The sequence below is a fragment of the Ursus maritimus genome, unplaced genomic scaffold, assembly GCF_017311325.1.
Source record: "Ursus maritimus isolate PB19 unplaced genomic scaffold, ASM1731132v1 scaffold_1, whole genome shotgun sequence".
Lineage (NCBI taxonomy): Eukaryota > Metazoa > Chordata > Mammalia > Carnivora > Ursidae > Ursus > Ursus maritimus.
Window position 1 is genome coordinate 86,371,621 of NW_024423343.1, and position 20,918 is coordinate 86,392,538.

The 20,918-nt window shown below is 34.3% G+C and overlaps 1 protein-coding gene across 1 annotated transcript in view; it reads left to right on the forward strand.

Moving 5' to 3' along the window:
• LRP1B (LDL receptor related protein 1B) overlaps nt 1-20,918 on the forward strand; it is a 1,456,161-nt gene that overhangs the window by 1,320,642 nt on the left and 114,601 nt on the right. The window contains exons 68-73 of the mRNA XM_008695867.2: nt 2,951-3,080; nt 4,929-5,035; nt 5,365-5,497; nt 12,745-12,867; nt 19,487-19,612; nt 20,352-20,493. Of these exons, the coding sequence (XP_008694089.2) occupies nt 2,951-3,080; nt 4,929-5,035; nt 5,365-5,497; nt 12,745-12,867; nt 19,487-19,612; nt 20,352-20,493 (761 nt within the window). The remainder of the gene's footprint in view (nt 1-2,950; nt 3,081-4,928; nt 5,036-5,364; nt 5,498-12,744; nt 12,868-19,486; nt 19,613-20,351; nt 20,494-20,918) is intronic.

Sequence of the window (20,918 nt, forward strand, 5' to 3'; positions counted from 1 at the left end):
AGAGTATGATAGATCAAATGTTTAGTTATTTTCATTTTATTCACACTTAGAATTTTTAAGTAAAAGAAAGGAGATATAAATGTAGGAACAAAAATGTAAATAAAAATTCTGTAATATTAAATTCATAAGTATCACTAAGAGATTTTGATTTATCTTTCTCTTTCTAAAAATATATAGTTCCTAGCTAAACTGATGACAGTCTAAAACTGATGACATTTCAGCATTATAGGCTATCCCTAACATTTATATAGTGGCTTCTAAATACCATTTTCCAATTAAAGGAGACAAAACTCCTTTGAGAAATGTCCAGTTCTGAGAATGCACATTGACAAAATGAGCCACCAACATCTTGTTAAGCCAGAACAAGACTATTAGTATAGTGTCCAGAATATATAGGAGCTAACTGAAGGGGGGTTCTACTAATCAAAGGGACAATTTGGATATCAGAAAAAAAGAAAAATGACTGTAATGAATTGAAATACAATAAATGTATGAAATACACGTGTTTATAATAATACTTTTAAAAAACAAAAGTCTCATTAGTCACTTTAGATGTCACAAAGGTATCTTTTTTAGGATTTAATCAACCAAATCAGAATGTGGGCATTCAATAGAACAAATGACCTCGTGTCTTCAAGTAGGTGGCATTAAAACAAACAAACAAACAAAAAAAAACCTAGGAGAACGGGAAATAGTTATTCATTTAAAGAAACTCAAGCCAAATTCAAATTGTGAACTTCTTTTAGATCTTTATTTTGCCAAATAATATCTTAATATAGTTTAAAAAATGAGAACATTTTGGATATTGATTGGGAATGACTTTATAAGTAAGGAATTTTTGCAAATTTTGTGGTATTGTTAATGTTCTAATACTATTGTTGTTATGTTAAATAATCCAGACTAAATAAGTGTGGAAGATATATGAAACATGAATAGTGAAGTGTTGGTCATTATTAAACAAGCATGAAGGGCCCATGGGGTTCATTATTCTATTCTTTCTTTCTGTATGCTTTTAAGAGTAAAATAATAATTAAATAACCTGCAAATATAGACACACACACTCATCAACAATACTGTAATTTATTTTAGATTGACATCTTCTGATAGAGAAGTATCTAGAAGTGCAATCTTCTATATTGCTGACAGCACAGATACACCAGTGCCATTCGTTCTAGAACTACTTTACTTAAATTGTTTTATTGCTGAGATAATCATTCATTAATTCTACAAATACATACTGAGCGGTTATTTAAATCATGGCACAGTATTAGATATTTGGTTCACAAACACACATGATCCCTATCCATACAGATATGATCCCTATTCTACTGGAATTGAATTACCTGTAATTTTAATTTATATTCCATGTTTTCTACATTTACTACCTCATTCATTCATTCATTCCATTGGCAGTTTTTATTGAATGCTTACTATGTCCCAGCTATAATACTGAACATGGTAGGTAAAGTGGTGAACAAAACATATGAAATCCCTCTCTCATGACCAGTGCATGGATATTTCTCCAATGTCTTCTACAACATTTACCATTACGTAGTTTACACCTCAGATACACCACATTTCTAATTATCCTTATACATGGAAAGCCTTTCCTTAGATAGTTCCATTTCTGTTTAAACTTCCTCTATGAAGCTTTTCCAAAAACCTTGAGAATCTATGTTTAAAATCATATTCATTTATTTTGACAGTTAATGCATTTTATCACAATTGTTGGCTTAAGTACTGGTCTTTCCTGTTAGTCTGAGTTTATGAAATACAGGTAGTAAATCTTAGTTTTCTTCGGATTTTTATTTAAGAAATCCTGGTAACTGGCAAACCCTCAATACTTGAGAAAATAAGGAAAGAATAAAAGCAGAAAGAAAAAAAAATCAACGATATAGCAGGCAGTCTAATTAAACGACCACCAGAAACGAGAAAATTACAGGAATTTAGAAAGTAAACTCTCCTTTACACGGGGTTGACACTGGGAAGAAACAAGGAGTAATAATAGTTCAGTACGCTTCACTTACTGAGAGTTTCATAAGCTGTGAAAGGAACCTTTTGTGAAAGGAACAGACAAGTACATTTTGGCAAGAATAGAAATTACTTAACAACAGAAAAACGTCTTCCCAGGAAGACATTTCACGGGAGCATCCTGTATCAACCAGACTGGTCAGACCCAACGAAGGTAAAATTCTAGTGGATCCCTTTTATTGATCTCATATAAAGAATTGAGAGGTCCCTGAAGATGTATCTACCACTGTCTTGTTTGACTTCCAAATAAAATCTGTAAGCAAGCTAGCAGACGTAACGATTGTGACAGTTCATTTCACAGTTCTTTAGCAACAAATGTTGGAAGAGAGGTGAAGGATTATAAACAGCAACTAATCTGTGAACAGGTAGTGAGGAAAAGGCATGGGAAGAAGGGGAAAGGAAGGACACGCAGGGAAGTTTTGCCAACACAAAACGGATTTGCCTTTGGGTTCTTCGTTTCACGTTCTTCCTGTCACTCCATTCCCAATGAACTGGATGTACTTGCTTAGAAATAATTTTTCAACACTTTATTTCCCCCACAATCTTCATTGTCACCTGTATATATTTAAATTATTTAATGATTATTAATTATTTAATATAAATTATTTAAATTATATTACCCCATAATGTCTATTGGAAAATGATCGCCTCAGGGCAATTGGTAGGATGGAACTATGGGATCTATGTTCTTTTCTCATTTTTCTGTTTTTTTATGACTCACAGAGACAAATGAAAATAGAAAATTGTTATAGTTTTGCTATATAACCATGGATTTAAATGACAATTGGAGCTTCTTATATGTGGCAGTCATGGTTTCTACATTTCTGCATTTCTATTCATAAGGTTTCTAGCTGTCTTTTGGGCTTGCAGATGTTTGTCTAAAAATTTAATGTTAACTGCAGTGTGTGGCTTTTGACAGAGAAATTGTGAAACAAGTTGTTCCAAAGATCAGTTCCAGTGTTCCAACGGTCAGTGTATATCAGCAAAATGGAAATGTGATGGCCATGAAGACTGTAAATATGGAGAAGATGAGAAACACTGTGAGCCAGGTAAAATGATAGAGGTGATAGTTATTTTAGCTGATATTTTAACTAGGTATAACTTCAATTTAGGCAACCATGAACAGAAAACAGTGGCAAGTACACATACACGTTTACTATTTCAGTAATAAAATTTTAGGGGGTGAATCCATTGGTGTGCCCTTGCTATGTTTTAAAAGTGTTTTGGCGGGGGGCCTGGGTGGCACAGCGGTTAAGCGTCTGCCTTCGGCTCAGGGCGTGATCCCGACGTTATGGGATTGAGCCCCACATCAGGCTCCTCCGCTATGAGCCTGCTTCTTCCTCTCCCACTCCCCCTGCTTGTGTTCCCTCTCTCGCTGGCTGTCTCTATCTCTGTTGAATAAATAAATAAAATCTTTAAAAAAAAAAGTGTTTTAGCAGGTAAGATCACTACTATGTTGGGGATCCAAGCATTGCTCCTCAAAATTCGATTTTCCGGTTTCACTATCTTTCCACACCGTTTGGAATTGTTTTTCCAAGATGGCAAAATAAAATATTTTGTAACTGTAAGTGCACTAAAAGTCAGGTTTTCAGTTATGGAAATTAAGGTTATGAAATAGAATGTAGTAGTTTCAACATGATACCAACTGAGAAAATGCGTAGGTGCATTATTTCTATTTCCATCTTGGTCCAAAATCAAAATAAAATTAGGAAGCAAAACCAGAGTACAGAAAAAGAATACCCAGTTTATTATACATTCTTATCCCCTAAATATTGCTTTATAAATATGCTCATTAAAACTTAATTTTTTATACCTTAGGTATAACAGTATCTTACAGAAAAAAAGAATTACTGGGAGAAAATTATGTTATTATCTATGTATAACCACATAAGCATTTCTTTGAGAGCCCAGGTGAGAGTAGCAGATACAGGACACACACGTTGCTATGTCCCTGTCAATGCACATGGTCCATATTGCTAATTGATCGCATCTTTCTCCTTACTGAATTTAATTCTCAGACTCCATATGAATACAAATCCCTAGGCAAACACTGCCAATTAAAAGGAATTAACACTCTAGGAAAAAGCTTTTTAATAAGCAATTCAGACCACAAAGTCCTTATATAAGTATATTTGGCTACCTAGTGGTCCAATGTAAGGCCAAGAACCCTGGAGGTTTGAATGCAACCCTAGCAAACTCGAACCCGTAGACAAAGGCAACAATCATAATTACTATATCAATTAATTAGATTTGGTACTGATAGTTATTTAAATATCCACATGTGATTTTTATTTTCTATGCCATAAAGGAATACTTCAGATTCTATAGACTCGGTTAATTACGCATGTATTCATGTTTAAGACCCCAAAACAAAAATACTTCTCAGAACTTATGCAAATATGGCATTTATGTCAACACAGTCCGCTAGCTATCATGGGGTCTATGAGACCATGCCAAGATTTCTACTTTTAGCTTTATATAATACATATATAAATTAACATTTCCAAGGGTCACTAAATCCCATTACAATTTTAAAAATAATTTGAAGCCTTTATTTTTAAATAGTTTAATTTAAAATTAAAGAAAATGCATTTAACTCTTCAAAATTAAAGAGATGGAGAACATATAGATTTTTTCCTTCCTTCTTTAGTCTGGTGAGTTGAACACTTACTGAACAAGCTATTACATCATTTTTTTAGGTATATTTAATGAAATGCAATAATATTGTGAAACACATTTAAATAAATGTTTAATATCAGATATTGAATATAGTTTAAATAATATAAACTATTTTCATTACTGTCTATGAATTTTTTATGTGCTTATATATGTTTTTATCTATCAAACCAATCATTCAATTTACCGGATCTAAATCTTAACTTTATAATTATATTCAGCTTCTCCTACTTGCTCATCGAGTGAATACATATGTGCCAGCAGAGGATGTATTTCAGCATCTTTGAAATGTAATGGAGAATATGACTGTGCTGATGGTTCTGATGAGGTAAAATCTATCATTTGATTAAAATCTCTAAATTACATGAATTAGGTTCAGAAAGGCAAATGTAATAAAAATAGATTCTTGATTCTTAGCACTGTCTAAAATGTTAGGACAAGTACACTGAATATAGTAATTGCCTCAAATACCTGAGTCTGCAAGCTGTTCGTATACTAAGCCCCATTGTCATTTGTAGAGGTTATATTCATTAAGTCAAAATAAAGGAAAGCCCACAGTGTAATAAATCTCTGGTATTGTCAGCTGCATGTTTATTTTGCCTGTGACTGTATCCTTATCATTAATGAAAACTGCAGTGCCCATTTGTATTTGAACAGATGGACTGTGTGACTGAATGTAAGGAAGATCAGTTTCGATGCAGAAATAAAGCCCACTGTATTCCAATTAGATGGCTCTGTGATGGCATTCACGACTGTGTGGATGGCAGTGATGAAGAGAACTGTGACAGAGGTAAGGTATTTGTGTGTGTGTGTGTGTGTGTGTGCACGTGCGTGCATGTGGTTGCCTGGAAATAAGAGAATGACACTTAAAATGTTGTGCAGAATCAATAGTGTGCTAGAGACAGAGGATGGGATCATCAGAGGATTCTCTTTACGCATTCCTGTTTCATTATGTAACATCCGAGTAAGCAAAATCTGGATAATTTTCAGACAGTGTCAATCTTCATATGACAAAGGCAACCAAAGTGCTAGTGTTTATCGTGTCCTACCCTGAGCCTGTCCTCGGATTCGAAGCTGGGTCAGGGAGAGAGGCCAGAGAAGGCTGCAGGGAACATAACCACTACAGCCATTACTACAAAAGTATTTTTGGTGTATGTTCCTCTTCCACATTGCTTGCCATACTATGAAAGAATAATAACATATGGCATACTCTATTACACATATGAATTTGATAGATCATATATAGGTTGCGGGTTGTGCCCCAAATTTCCTTTTTGCCATATGGTTGAGAAAATGACCTACATTTTTTGTCAGTCTGGAGGACAACTTTCAATTTTGTAGTACATTATTTTCTAACTATATGAAAATATTTCCTGACAGATAACTTTTTAACTGTAATTCACTACATTAAAAGCAGCATTTGTTACTACTTTAAAGTTAATGAGATGAAAGCAAAGAAATTGTGGGGCGAAGCTTAAAATGATCACAAATCCCATAATTCTTATTATTTTCATAATGTCAAATATGTTGTTTAAATGCAAAATTTATTTTAAGCTGCTTACCAAAGTCTCTCAATGGACTTTACGTTTCAGAATATTTGCAATATCATCGACAGAGATGATACTAGATATTGACATATGTTGCAAGGCGTTTGAACATGTACTTGGGGTTTATACAGTATAAATATACCTTTGCAATGACATGGATGGAGCCAGAGAGTACCATGCTAAGCGAAATAAGTCAGTCAAAGAAAGACAAATGCCATCTGATTTCACTCATATGTGGAACCTAAGAAACAAAACAAATGAGCAAAGGGGAAAAAAAAAAAAGAGAGGCAAATCAAGAAACAGGCTCTTAATGAAGAGAACAAACTGATGGTTACTGAAGGGAAGGTGAGGGGGGTGGGTGAAATAGGTGAGGGGAATTAATGAAGGCACTTGTTGTGAGCACTGGTTGGTGTATGGAAGTGATGAATCACTATATTGTACACCTGGAACTAATATTAACACTGTCTGTCAACTAACTGGAATTTAAATAAAAACTTTAGTGGCACCTGGGTGGCTCAGTCAATTGAGCGTCTGCCTTCAGCTCCGGTCATGATCCCAGGGTCCTGGGATCAAGCCGTCTTAGGGCTCCCAGCTCAGTAGGGGCTCTCTATCTCTGTCAGTCTCTCTCTAAAATAAATAAAGAAAGAAAATCGTTTTTAAAAACTTGTAAAAAAGAAAAAAATAATAAAATATTTAGTTCTATAAAAATCTAGTCACTCAAAGAAAAATATCTGCCATTTTCTTTAATATTAGATCAAACCTTTATGATTTGATAAGGTCTCCATCCCAAACCTGACAAAGTGTTGTAATATTCAGCAGAAGAAATCCTAGTTCTCATTTGGAATCTGTAGTGCATTATATAGAGCCACAAAAGGTTACACTTCCCTAATAGCTGTTTCTACTTGTGGTTAAGTTCTCACATTCACATTCTATAATTGTTCACTTTAGAGACAGCAAACTTTGTAGACATTCTGGCCCAAAAGTTCTTAAATACAGTCATATTCTAAGACTTCAGGACAATTAAGTTACTCATCTTTTTCCATTTTCTAACTAATAAGCTCCAGCCCCTCAATTTCAGTCTCTGTCACCAGTCTGGCTCTTTCTCTCATTGCTTCTTGCCTGGGCTCATGTAATACCATGTAATTGGACTCTAATACATTCTACTCACTGCTGCCAGGCTCATCTTATTGAAGTGTAACTCTGATTATGTCGATATTTGCTGGAAACACTTCCTTCCTGGTTACATACAAATATGGCAGTCTGGGTTACAAGAGAATGATTCTATTTTACTTCCTACTCTTATACTCTATTATTCTCTTTATGTATCATATATCCTAGCCAAACTGAAGAATAAATCTAGCAACATTTTCAATGCTTTTCAACATCTTTCTTGATTCCTCTGCTATTTCCACCATCTCAATACCTTTGCCAATAAAAATTATATCTATCCTTTCAAGTCCATTCAGTTGTTACTGTCTTCAACTAAACTTCAGTCTCTTACAGAGTTTCCCTAGCAACCCTTTGATTGCATTCCTGTTATAATATTCTTCCTTCTAGTATAATTACTTCTGTGTTAGTTGACTAAGTTTCCCCTGTTGGAATGTGAGTTTCTTGATGTAAAAAATTAGGTATGCAAACAGAATGAGGAAATGCATTCCAGGCAGAGGCATCATTATGCACAAAGTCTCAGAGGTGAGAGAAAGTTTAAGTGTTTAGGAACTATACGTAATTGAAGATTCATGCTATAGAATTTGGTTTTAATATTAAGCATAATGAGAAGTTTTCCAAGGCTTTTAAGGAGTCTTCAAATATTTTTTCAAAAGGAGAGTGTGGTACAATTTGTACTATGTAATAGCATAGAGAATTTACTGAAATGAGATTGAAGAGATCTAGTTTATTGTTTTACTTCTAAAAACTTTTCTGTGCTCATTTTTCATACTATCAAATCCAACCACAGTGAAAGATCTCCAAGAGCTGTAGGGATATCAAGAAAGTGTGTGTGTGTGTGTGTGTGTGTGTGTGTGTAAGGGTGTAAGGGCAATCATGTGACGATTTATCTATTTTTTAAATATTAAATTTCATAAGAAATGTTTGAACAAAGAATTCCTGGTTAAAAATCAAACATTACAGAAAAAAGAAAGAAAGAAAGAAAGAAAGAAAGAAAGAAAGAAAGAAAGAAAGAAAGAAAGAAAGAAAGATTATAGCATTTGACATCTGAGTTGTCTTTTAGATTTAAAATGACTCTACTAAAAGTTTAAGCTTACTGATTGAAAAAGAGTTGTGGGCCTTTAATCCAATCATTTACAAATATGTCAAAGCTCCCCTTCCATCAATACTCACGTTTCTAACTTTCCTTGGGTTTCTTTGCTGCCAGGTAAATTCCAATGAATTATCTTGGTGGTTAAAGTATTTGATTCTGTATAGATGTACCCTAAGGCATGATCGAGTTCAGATTTCTAGTATTTAACTTCACCAGCAAGTGGTTTAGGTACTGGATAAATGTACTTCAAGGCATTGAGGAAATGGAATGACAGAATAAACATCTCTCCTATTAAATCTCATTTCATTCATCCCAGATCTGGACACCTGAACTAAGTGTTGGGGGCTGGAAAGCAGTAGGGATGCAGGAATATTTTCCAGGTGAATCAACTTTACTAGTTTACTTTAAGAAGGCAAACCCCCAAATACTGTGTAATTAAAGGCAGCATTCATATTTTAAAGGTAAAACATGTTGCCTCAAGGAAACTGGGTGTTTGTTTTGGTCTGAGCGCCCAAACTTTATTCTCCTTAGCAATTTTGGTGGGAAAGATTGAGAATTGTTCTTTTTAGTAATCATAAGCTCAAAAATGTGTTAACTGTTTATGAAAATTATAAAACATTATCATATATTAAATTTTCCCTCCACCTAAATTAAAATGGGAACTCTAGATGCTTATTTTCGGTGATGATGGCCTGTCCAGATTTCTATAAACCTGCCAGAAGCTCAGTTATATCTAGATGTAGGTTATTGTTTATTTATGTGTACACATACTTTTATATTTTTCTAATAATCTTAAGAACATGACTAATGACTAGGAAACTGGAATTTTGATCCACCTAATCTCTTTATACCTTTCTTGTTGCTTATGTGTGCCTCATGCCATTTCAAAATAAGCATTTTATGTTAGACTCAATATGTCATGGTAGCCCCATGATGCATTTTTTTAATGCAAATTCTTCATGGTACTATAGGAAGCCTTTCGTAAATTATCACGAAATCTTTGCCTTACTGTTATAATTGTGATTTCATTTATATTTCTCTTCTTAAAAAAAATCATAATATGCCCAACACTCTATGGGGAAAGTTATAATGTTATCTAATGTGATACCTTTGGGAACTCATTTTTTTTTTCCTTTTAACAAGACCGATGTGCTACAAATAGAATTCTCTAAAGTAATCAGAGGATGTTAAGAGTTCACAAATTTTGTTTGAATATAATCCATTGTAAAATGGAACATGCAATGATATTTAGCCATGAGAATCTTTATTCTGAAAGAATATAACTTTCATATTCCATGGATTTTGATATTGAATTAAGCAAACACTCACCTTCTATCAATATTCATATCTTGAGTTTCTTTAATACTAAACACTGTACATGTTATATTTTTATTGATTTCAGACAGAGTCATTAAATGGTCATATCTTTTTCTTACATGGGTTTTGATAACTGAAATTATTGTTAGAATGAGGGCATTTTAGAACTGAACTTTGCAGAAGTTGAAAGAAAGGGGCACCTCAATGCCAGACATTATATTGTCAGTCTTACATGGTGATACTCACCTTGATGGACTCACCAAGGACTTACCTTTTTCCATATTTTAGATTTTGCCAGTCTTCAGAGATGCCGATGTAGGATATGTCTGTTGTGTTAAGCATGTTTGCAGGAACTCTTAGAACTGTTCAGACTGCTATCACTATAACATCTTGGCCTCAGCTTCAGCTATTATTTAGGATTCTAAGCAATCAACCTATACATCCCTTATTGTCTTCTCTAATCATCTCTCTCTACAATTAACCCTATCGAGTTTTTAAAAAGTTGAATTTCTTCCTCACCTTTTACTTCACAGAAGTAAAGATCTTGAGCTTTATTCAACAACTGGTCACCAAATTAACAAATCTGCCTATTGCTGTGCCTAGCCTAACGTTTTCCCCATTCCTCACTCTTGAAATGGGAGACTTGTTTCACCTCCAGTCTAAGGATAATCCTTTTATTTTAGTTGAGATCTCAAATCTTTCACAATTTCTGGATTCTCAAGGAATTCATTGTATCAATTACCTTTCCTCTCTTCTGTATCTTCAAGCTTACTCTGTCTACTGAATTATTCTCAGAAGCACTTAAGTATATCAGATATCTGTTTCACTTCATACAAGCAACCAAGCTCTCCTACTCACCTAACTTCCTTCATTCTTCCTCCCCTTTAAGGCCAAACTCCTGGAAAGGGATGGATGATTACAGTAACTCCTACTTTTTCATCTAATGATAACCAACTGCAAACACTTCACTAAACCCACCCACCACCACTTCACTGAAGCTCCTCTCTTAGCATTATATAAATGTGCTAACTACTACCTTCTTGTTGGAACATTGTTCAGGTATTTCTCCAACAACTCTGGCTACTTTTTCTGTCTTTTTTGCAGACTCTTCTTTATCTATCCAGTCTTTAAATGTTGATTTCCTCTGTTTTGTTCTAAATCTCAATTAACAACTACATTCTGATCATTCCCAATTTTATATTTACAGCTCAGAACCTAGCCTATAGTTTAGATACATTTAGCCACTATCCTATTAAATATCACTGCATGGCTGTCTTACTAGTACTTTAAATGAATTGTGTCATTATTTCTATTAAGCTTGCTCCTCCTGCTGTATTCCCTTATTTTTGGACAATACCAACATTCCCAAATGGTCTAAATAAACCAAAAACAGAGGACTATGTTTGGCTGCTCATTCTCCTTGCTGCCTTCATCTTTTTAGCCATCACATCCTGAGGTTTCCACCTCCTGAAGCACTTTCAAATGTAGCTACTCTAAATCACGTACCATCATTTCTGCAACCCCTCTTCAAATTGGTATTTTTCCCCCAGCCTTGACTTTACGCTTGCTACCCTCATTTCCAAGTTCTCCACACTCCAGCTAGTGTTAACATGCTAAAATCCAAATCTCATTCTGTCATTTGCTAAAATAAATCTTTGCTACTGTAAATGAATTATTAAAGATTTGTATACAAGTCAAAACTCAACAAGATGAGCTGTTTGACCCTCATTAAGCCTGGGCTTATTATTCCCTGCGAAGTGCATCCACAAAATGACCAATGCTTCCTTCCGGAATGTTCTAGTCTCACAAAGATGAGCACTATCACTCCCCAGCCCCATGTTTTAATAAACATATCCACTTTCAAATATGTTAATACCTTTAGTCATCAAATCTATCTAATATAGAAGCCATATTTATTATCTAATGTATGAGGTTTAAACAGGTAGTGAAATTTTGTGAAAACAATCTTATTTGTCTTAATTCTGAATTCCCATCAAGTTACTGTGTGTTGTTTCCCCAGGTACTGCTTGTAAATATGACCTTATAAATCACTTTGGCCATGCCTCTCTTATAACATAGGAAGACACTGAATCCCAGAGAAATTAATAGACTTGTCCAGAGCAAGACAAAGGAAGGACCTAATTTCCCAACCATTGCAGTTTCCACTATATATGATTACATATCTGGACATATAACCAAAGCTATTAGTATTTTGGTTCCTTTGCATATGATAGGTATATTTAATTTTAAGTGAGCATATCTTTGCATTCGTGATGCCTTCTATTTAATTGTGAAAAGAGAAAAATGCAAACATTTATGAAATACACAAAAAATCAGGTACACTAGTGTACAATTTTTATAAGTATGACTGTAATATTTTACCACATCACCAACTTTTGATTCTGTTACAAAATTAACTGATTCTCTGTGATTTCAAAAACTTTTTATTGGTTATTCTGTTTTAAGTGATTCAATTTGTCAGTTTCCAGATATAGCTGAATTATCTAATAATTTTAGAAGTGTCTTTTCTTTCCAGAACAACATAATTTTCATAATGAAAATTAATACTATTTAAAATCTAAGTTTCTTTACAGTAACATAAAATTATGTGAAATGGAAGATAATTTATATTTGAGAAAACCTTCTTCTACCATCTTACCCGTATTTTCTGAAGGAAGTATGATATACCTGGTAGTATCAGATTGTTTTGAAAAGTAAACCATGAGTAACTTAAAAAAAAAAAAAAAAAAAGTTTGGATACTGCTTGTCCCTAGTACTGTATAGGAAAAAAAATGTATAAGGAAGTGAGAAACTAGATACCGTGCTAAGAATTAGAGGAATATGTGTCCTGCTGACTGGCATTAATTATGCTATATGTCTATGTCTCTTTTTCTGTTTTGTTTTAAAATAAAGGAGGAAATATATGTAGAGCAGATGAGTTTCTGTGCAATAATTCCCTTTGCAAACTACATTTCTGGGTGTGTGATGGAGAAGACGACTGTGGAGACAACTCTGATGAAGCCCCTGATATGTGTGGTATGTCATTTCACGTGGGTCTAGATTATACTCTCATCTCCAGATCTAACATACTGGCATGAATCAATGAAGCAGTGAGGCAAACCACAAAAGTCGACCATCCTGGGGTGAGGTAGATACAGACCCAGCTTTTGTTCAGGTAATAAGAGAATACCCTGGTCAAAGTTGGTGACTTTACAGAGATGCCCCCTAAATCTTAACTTGCACATGTCAACACTACTCAAAAGATAGTTTATGGCCTGTCTGGGAGGATTTATAGTAGTTGAACTTTTGAATTGTGTAAGGTTCGTTTAAGGACTTTAGCTTTGTACCAAATTGGTCATTTAGGCTAAAACATTTTTTTTTTTTGGAGATATAAGTACATGGAAAAAATGTGAATAATAAAATCATGTAGTTCAACAAGTTACCCACTACTGAGACCAATGTTGTTCAGAGAAGGGAGATATATATATATATGTATATGGAGATAATATGTAAATATATTGATATATTTTAATATGTAAGCATATTGATATATTTTATTACATAAATATATCAATATATTTAAATATATTATATATTATTTCTTCATATATGTTCTGTTATAAATATAAATATATTAATATAGTTTATATATATTTAAACCCAGGGAAAGAATTGAAATTAGGAGTTATATAACATTTCAATCTGAAAATCTTAACAAAAGTTATTGCTTCTTCAAATTCAAGTGTTCTTGACTCTTGGTAATTGTCAGGAGTGTACTTACGCAGCCATCAATTATAAATGTCCAATTTTATATCACCAAAGTAAAGGATTTCTTACAGATAGCAAACATTTTTAGTCCATTCTCCTTCTTTGTATCTAATCTTAGTAAAAATGTATTTTACCTCTAATTTAAAGAAAAATACTACTACTTTGGATATAATTAGGTAGCACATCAGGTGAATTAAAGAAAACATAGCATGAGTGTATATGCTTATATTCTTTGTTCTATTTGGTACACCAAGGTAAACCAATATTTTTTGATAGATGATGACATTTACTACTGACATTACAATTGAATAAAAAGCCCAAAACAAGGAGGCAGCTGTATTTTTAAAAGGATTTAAAACTTAAAAATGACAGTCTTTGGAGATTGTTCTCTGTAGGCACAAATAATGAGAGACATAACTAAGTTTCAGTTTTAGTTCTACATAATCTTACACAATGGACTCTAGAGAACCACCAGAGATTATATTGTTTCTGAATTAAAATACATGGAAAAATATGAGTTTATCTATCAATATCAAGCCAAAACCGATTATTTTTATAAAGTGTGTGTGCGTGTGTGTGTATATATATATATATATATATATATATATATATATCCTTTATTCTACTTTAGCATACAACTAGTGAGTAGAATAGGAAATGGTTGCTAACGAATTAACCATGTGAGACTCCATAGTCACACCCCCAGGACCGTTTCTAGGGCCAGGAAGTGATTCTCTGACATGCCACACAGCTGCTGGAAAACCTGAAATAAAACCAGCTTGAGTCTGTGCATGTTTTTACATTCTCCTAGGTCATCAGTATAAACATCGAGTCAAGCTGTTATGTATCAGGGATTGTGCTAAGTAATTGGGATTAAAAAAAAAAAGAAAAAAAGAACAGCACATGGTTCTCTTTGACAAGATCTTACTCTGATTGTACAAATCAGATTTTCATACATTATATTTCAAGCAATGGTGAAATGAAGTAAAGGGTACAGATAAGATGGAGAGGAATAAGAGGAACTCTGCCTAAGGAGGAAATCAGAAGGCTACAGCTTGAAGGATCCGAATTAAAAGACAGCAAAGGCATTACGAACAGCATGGGAAAAAGTATCATTCATTTATTTAATAAATATTTGTTAAGCTAGATACTGTTATTGGGAGAATATAATGATGAGAGAAACAGACATGGACCCTGATGTCACAGAACTGAGAATTCAGTGGAATAGGGATTCAAATCATTTCAAAAATATATGGTCACAAACTATGATATGTGCATTGAAGAAAAAGTAGAGTAAGTTATAAAAGTATAGAACAGGGATTTTATTCAATCTTGGATTATGGTAAATAATATTTGAGTTTGAGTCTGAAAGATATATCTCTGCCAAGTAGGTGAAAGGGATGGGGTGAAGGGAGGGTGGATGACACAATGTTGTAGGCGAAGGAAACAAGATGTTGACATCACTGAGGCAGAGCAAACCATAGCTTACTGGAGGAACTGAAAGACCCATGTGCTTGAAGAGTACAGAACAAGGTAGATACTGGTTTAGGATGAAACTGAAGAGGCAAAGAATCTGGAATCTTAAGAGTCTTCATAAGAATTTTTAGATTTAGCCTAAAAGTAATTAAGAATACTAAAATTTGGGGGGCACCTGGGTGGCTCAGTCGTTAAGCGTCTGCCTTCAGCTCAGGGCGTGATCCCAGCATTCTGGGATCAAGCCCCGCATCAGGCTCCTACCCTGGGAGCCTGCTTTTTCCTCTCTCCCACTCCCCCTGCTCATGTTCCCTCTCTCACTGGCTGTCTCTTTCTGTCAAATAAATAAATAAAAAATAATAAAAAAAAAATACCTAAAATTTGGGCACCTAGGTGGCTCAGTTGGTTAAGCACCTGACTGTTAATTTTGGCTCAGGTAGTGATTTCAGGGTTATAAGATCGAGTCCTATGTTGGGCTCCACACCCAGCTTGGAGCCTGCTTAAGATTCTCTCTCTCCTCTCCCTCTGATCTTCCTCCTGACCTCTCTCTCTCCCCCTCTCTATAAATAAATAAATAAATAAATAAATAAAATTTTTAAAAATTATTTTAAAAAAGAATACTAAAAAGCTTTAAGCAAAACAGGCATATAGTCATATTTATATTTTACATATATTGGATAGAAAGGGACAAGGCTAGGTAAGATAATTAAGTGCTGCACTCTGAGCAAGCCATGCCACTAGTTTGGGTTAAGATAATGATAGCAGTGATAGCAAATATACACAGGTGATTTGAAAAGCAAAATAAATTGGATTAAGTAACAATTAGATATATGGGGCAAGGGAGAAGAAGTTACTAAATATAATTTCTAGGGTGTTTGTGCTTGTCGAGTTGAATACGTGGGGAACATAGGAAGAAGAAACATATTGCAAGTAAAGATTAAAAGTCTGGTTTGAGATACATTTGAGGAGACATTCATAGATTTCATGTAGCTCTAGATACTTGGTTCTAAAGCTTAAAAAGCTGGTTTAGAATTATAAACTTGAGAGTCAGAATAAAATGGGGTAATGAATACTACGGAATTTGTAAGATTTAGGCTGGGTGGGAATAAGGCATAAGAGAAGAAGGGAATTAGGATAGAATATTGAGGGCCACCAAACCTCTAAATAAACATGAGCAGCTGGAATAAACTCAGGTAAGTTACCACAAAATAATTTAGAAAAAAAAAAAAGTATGGCAAAAGAAATACCAAGGTAATGAAATGTATCAGGAAAGATGAAATCGTTCCTGAAAAGGCAGGATACAATGAGTTTCAGAGCAGATGAAAACTTAGTTTTAGATAAGAGTAGTCACCCCTTCTCTGTTATTAAAAATACTGACATGAATTGATAGACTATTTATAGATGCAGGTGGATGTGCAATCATACCATGAGGTGATAACAAATTCCCCATTGTTTTATTTCTACTTTTTTATGTATGCGCTAGGAAGTATATCCATATATAGAATATGGAAGGTTGTTATTGTAAGAAAATTTGAAAAGAATGCAGATTTGAATCATTACTGCAAAGGGTAAGAGAGTGACATGCTATCTATATCTGTATCTATGTCCATATCTATCTATCTAGATATATGCATTTATATCTATATATAAATATAGATATATATGGTTTCCAAGTAATATGTAGAGCCTCTCTGGCATTAATAAATATTCATATTTGTGATGTCAGTTGGTCTTGTGCATGATCATCTGCAACATTCTTGGCCTTCCCAGAGTCCAGACGTTGGAATAGCAGATGGTTTTATTCATCTAAGCTTAGGGTTTTGTTAGATAACTAAGTGAAAAAGAGAAAAAGGCCAGATAATCCAGATTATTTGTACTAAACTGCGTTTCTAAATGAATTCTTAGAACAGTGTCCAACATATAATAATTAACCAATAAATATTTGTCGAGTGAGTAAATTAAAAGATGAGCATGGGATCTAATGTCAATGGAGAGGGAAGTAAAGACAAAAACACTAGCGAATAGGAAAAGGTAGGTCTATCACTGAGCTAAAGTCTCACCTAAGACAGAAAAAGGACTTACTGAGACTGGTTGAATTAAAAATTTGGGAAAGTAAGAAATACTGGTCAGAATTTGTAACATTCAAATTAGTGACTTTGTAAATAGCAATTGGAGGAAACAGTATATCCAGCTGCACTTATGTGGATCAGTTAGTGTTCTTATCTGCAAGCAACATGAAATGTCATTAGCTACATTAAGAGAAATTTATTGAAATCTACCAGTCTTCACAACCTTCTAAGCTAGTTGGTGACTTAGGTGAAATAGAGTAAAAGATCATTGGGTACGAAAAACTCAAGGAGCTAAGAGGTACTGCTATTGGTTGGTTTGTTCATATGGATGTTGAAGTCATCTAGGATGTTGAAATGAGTTTGGATGGAGATCAATAATGACAAAGGAAGGTGCTACAGTGATTAGTAAACTGGGGAGGGGATGATGTTTACAAGGTTGATGAGAAAATAGCAATAAGAAAGATGTATAATCAAATGACTGGCCATCAAAATTAAAATAGTTTTTGTTTTTAATTTTTTTAAAGATTTTATTTATTTATTTGACAGAGAGAGACAGCGAGCGAGAGAAGGAACACAAGCAGGGGAGTGGGAGAAAAAGAAGCAGGCTCCCAGCGGAGCAGGGAGCCCGATGCAGGGCTCGATCCCAGGACCCTGGGATTACGCCCTGAGCCGAAGGCAGATGCTTAACGACTGAGACACCTAGGCGCCCCTGTTTTTAGTTTATTTTTAAAAATAGAATGTGAAGATACAGTAACAAAGTTCTGAAAGCTAAAGTAGGAACTTAAGGTATATTTAAACATAAGATAACATGAGGTTTGAGAAATTTAAGAAATATTCGTGAAAGACCTAAAGGGGAAGAACTATGCTTAGAGTGGGAACCAGATTTCAATTAAACCAAGGAGATCAGGCAAGCAGGAGTATGGCAGATTTAAGGAGCTAATAAAGTCGTATTGCTCGAATATTAAGAGTGACAAGGGATGAGTCTGTAGGAGTGGCATGGACAAAATAATGAACAGTCTATTTTGCCATGTGAGGTATCTTAAATTTTATTCTGAAAATGCTGGAAACTATGGAAGAGATGATCAGATTAATGTCTAAGGTGGGTTGTTCTGGTGCCTTTTGGAATAGCGTAGGTTGGGCAAAGAAACAGAGATATTTAGGTTTCTACTGCGGTTTTCTCTGAAAGAGATAATGAAGAGTTGAGCTGGAGAGAAGAAGGCAAGTTTGGGGACTGTATTAGCTGGATTTGTTGACTAGTAAAAGTTAAAGGTCAATAAGAGGAATGCATTTAGAATATCCCCAGACTTGCAGCCTTGATGTGCTACTAACTGAACCATGGAAATAACACGAAGCTTATGTTTGGGGAAAAGGAAGTCACAGGAAGGTGATAAAGAATGAAGTTTTGAACTTATTGAATTTAAATTGCTGAGGGGATGTCCTATAATCAATTGTGAGACACTCGAGTTAGATAGTGAATTGAAAGTCTTAAGGGTATACCACCAAGTAAATCCATGAGAATGAATGAGAAAATCAGCAGATATTCAAGAGTGAGAAGATCAGGAAACCAATGAAAGAGCCCTGGAGTATTCTATAAGTAAGGATAAAGTGTCATGAGAGATGTTTCCTACTCTGGGGGTGGAACTCTTCAGATTAGATAATGATAGAAAGGACAAGAGTAAAATTCTCTGGCTTTCACTGTTGTCTCTTTAAGACACAAACACACACACACACACACACACACACACACACACATACACATACACCCACAAATATTTAACATAAATAACAAAGATCACCTATGTGACTCAAATACATATTTACACATTCGTTTACAGAGATACAGAGTAAGAAACACAGTTATAGTATTGTTGGGACATTTTTTTCACAGGATGACCTATTTTCAAATTTGGACCTGTAACATATGCTTGCTCAAGCTCTATTCTGTGTGAAATTGCTCTTTCAAATAGCTAAGTGTCCTGCCATGTTGTATAAACCACAGGCATAAATTAATTTGAAACACCAAGTGAAGTCAGCTAAAATAAGGCATCTGGAAATGAGACCATGAAGTTCGGCTCTTTTTCTTACTTTATTTCATTTCAGCTGTGCACTCTTTTCTGTAGTTAATATAAATAACTAGGATCATAGCTTCTATTATCACTCATTTTCTAGTACCTACATGTAGGCAATTTCCACCACAAAAGATATTCAGAAAAGCTTGATTATGGATTTGAAAAGAAGGGAACAAAAAAGCAAAAAACCCAAAACAAAACAAAAAAGGGGGGGAGGGGTTTCCTCATAAGTCAGTGTACCCAAAGGAACTGCTTTGCTTTTTTCTTTTTTTTCAGCCAAATTTCTTTGCCCACCGACAAGACCTCACAGATGCAGAAATAACAGAATATGCCTGCAGCCTGAGCAAATGTGCAATGGGATTGATGACTGTGGGGACAACTCAGATGAAGATCACTGTGGTGGTAAATCCGTTTAATGTGAAATAATTGATTCAGTAACAGCTACAAGATAATACAATGGTTTTGGGGCTCAAAAAATTAAAAAGAAGTATTTTCCATGTGGCATGTCTGAGAGTATTTTTTTTCAGGTACTTGATCTTCTGACAAGGTATGAAAATAATGTCCTAACATACATTTGAATAGTAGAGCTGTGCAGCCTTATCCAAAGTCTCTACTAGTCTGTAAATCTCCATTGATTATACACAGTTTATTTCAGAAAATATTGCATGAAAGAAAAAACACAGTGGTTTAAAAATGTTCTCTGTTAAACAGTTCCTTGAGGGGAAAGTGTTAATAAAGAGTATGTGTCTGTATATACAATTCCTTCTTCACAATTCTGAAATTGACAAAACTTTTAAAACCAGAGGCTTTACTAATGTATGTGGCAAAATCATTTGGTGACAAACCCTGACTTGAACTGGTCCGAAGCAGTTTGCATTACTTTAAGAACAAAGTGCCACTTAGGGTGAATATTCAAACATTTTCCTGTGGAAATATAACGTTACTTATTATAGGGTAAATACACTGTTATTTTTCTAAAAGTCCAGAATTTCTTAATTTTTTCATTTGGCCCAAGAGCTTCAAATAAAGGAATGTGGAGCCATGTTTTTCATAATGTTTAGTAGAATCTTGAATGTGTTAATGTGCTCAATAAATTTGTTTTGATTCTGGGAAGCACTAATCATTTTTAATGACTTTATAGGTAAGCTTACATATAAAGCAAGACCATGTAAAAAAGATGAGTTTGCTTGCAGCAATAAAAAATGTATCCCCATGGACCTCCAGTGTGATCAACTTGATGACTGTGGAGATGGTTCAGATGAACAAGGCTGCAGAATAAGTGAGTTTATTTTCTGTTAAAGTGTAGCAACATGCAAGTTCAAGTTCTACTTCTACTTGACTAAAATTTTCTCTACTGATGCGAAAAAATACTGTTCTTCAAAAACGTTCTTAAGTGTACTTTTTTTTTGGTAAGCCCTTGCCAATGCAACCTTAGAATGCCACTTAAATTAATATCAGAAAGCATGAGGTGGAAAAGATCGATTTCACAATGAGTATCCTCATTAGAGCTGAACCTGAGATCTTAATACCCAATTACAGACTTTGTTGTCAGCAAAGAAATTTATATCCCTTAATATTTTATTTTATAAAATACAAATTTAATATTTTTGATTCATACAAACAATGGTATTTCATTGAAAAATAATTAAGGTCTTAGTAATTTATTCAGTGTTTTAAGATTTTAATCCATTGCAAGTTATTCTTAAAG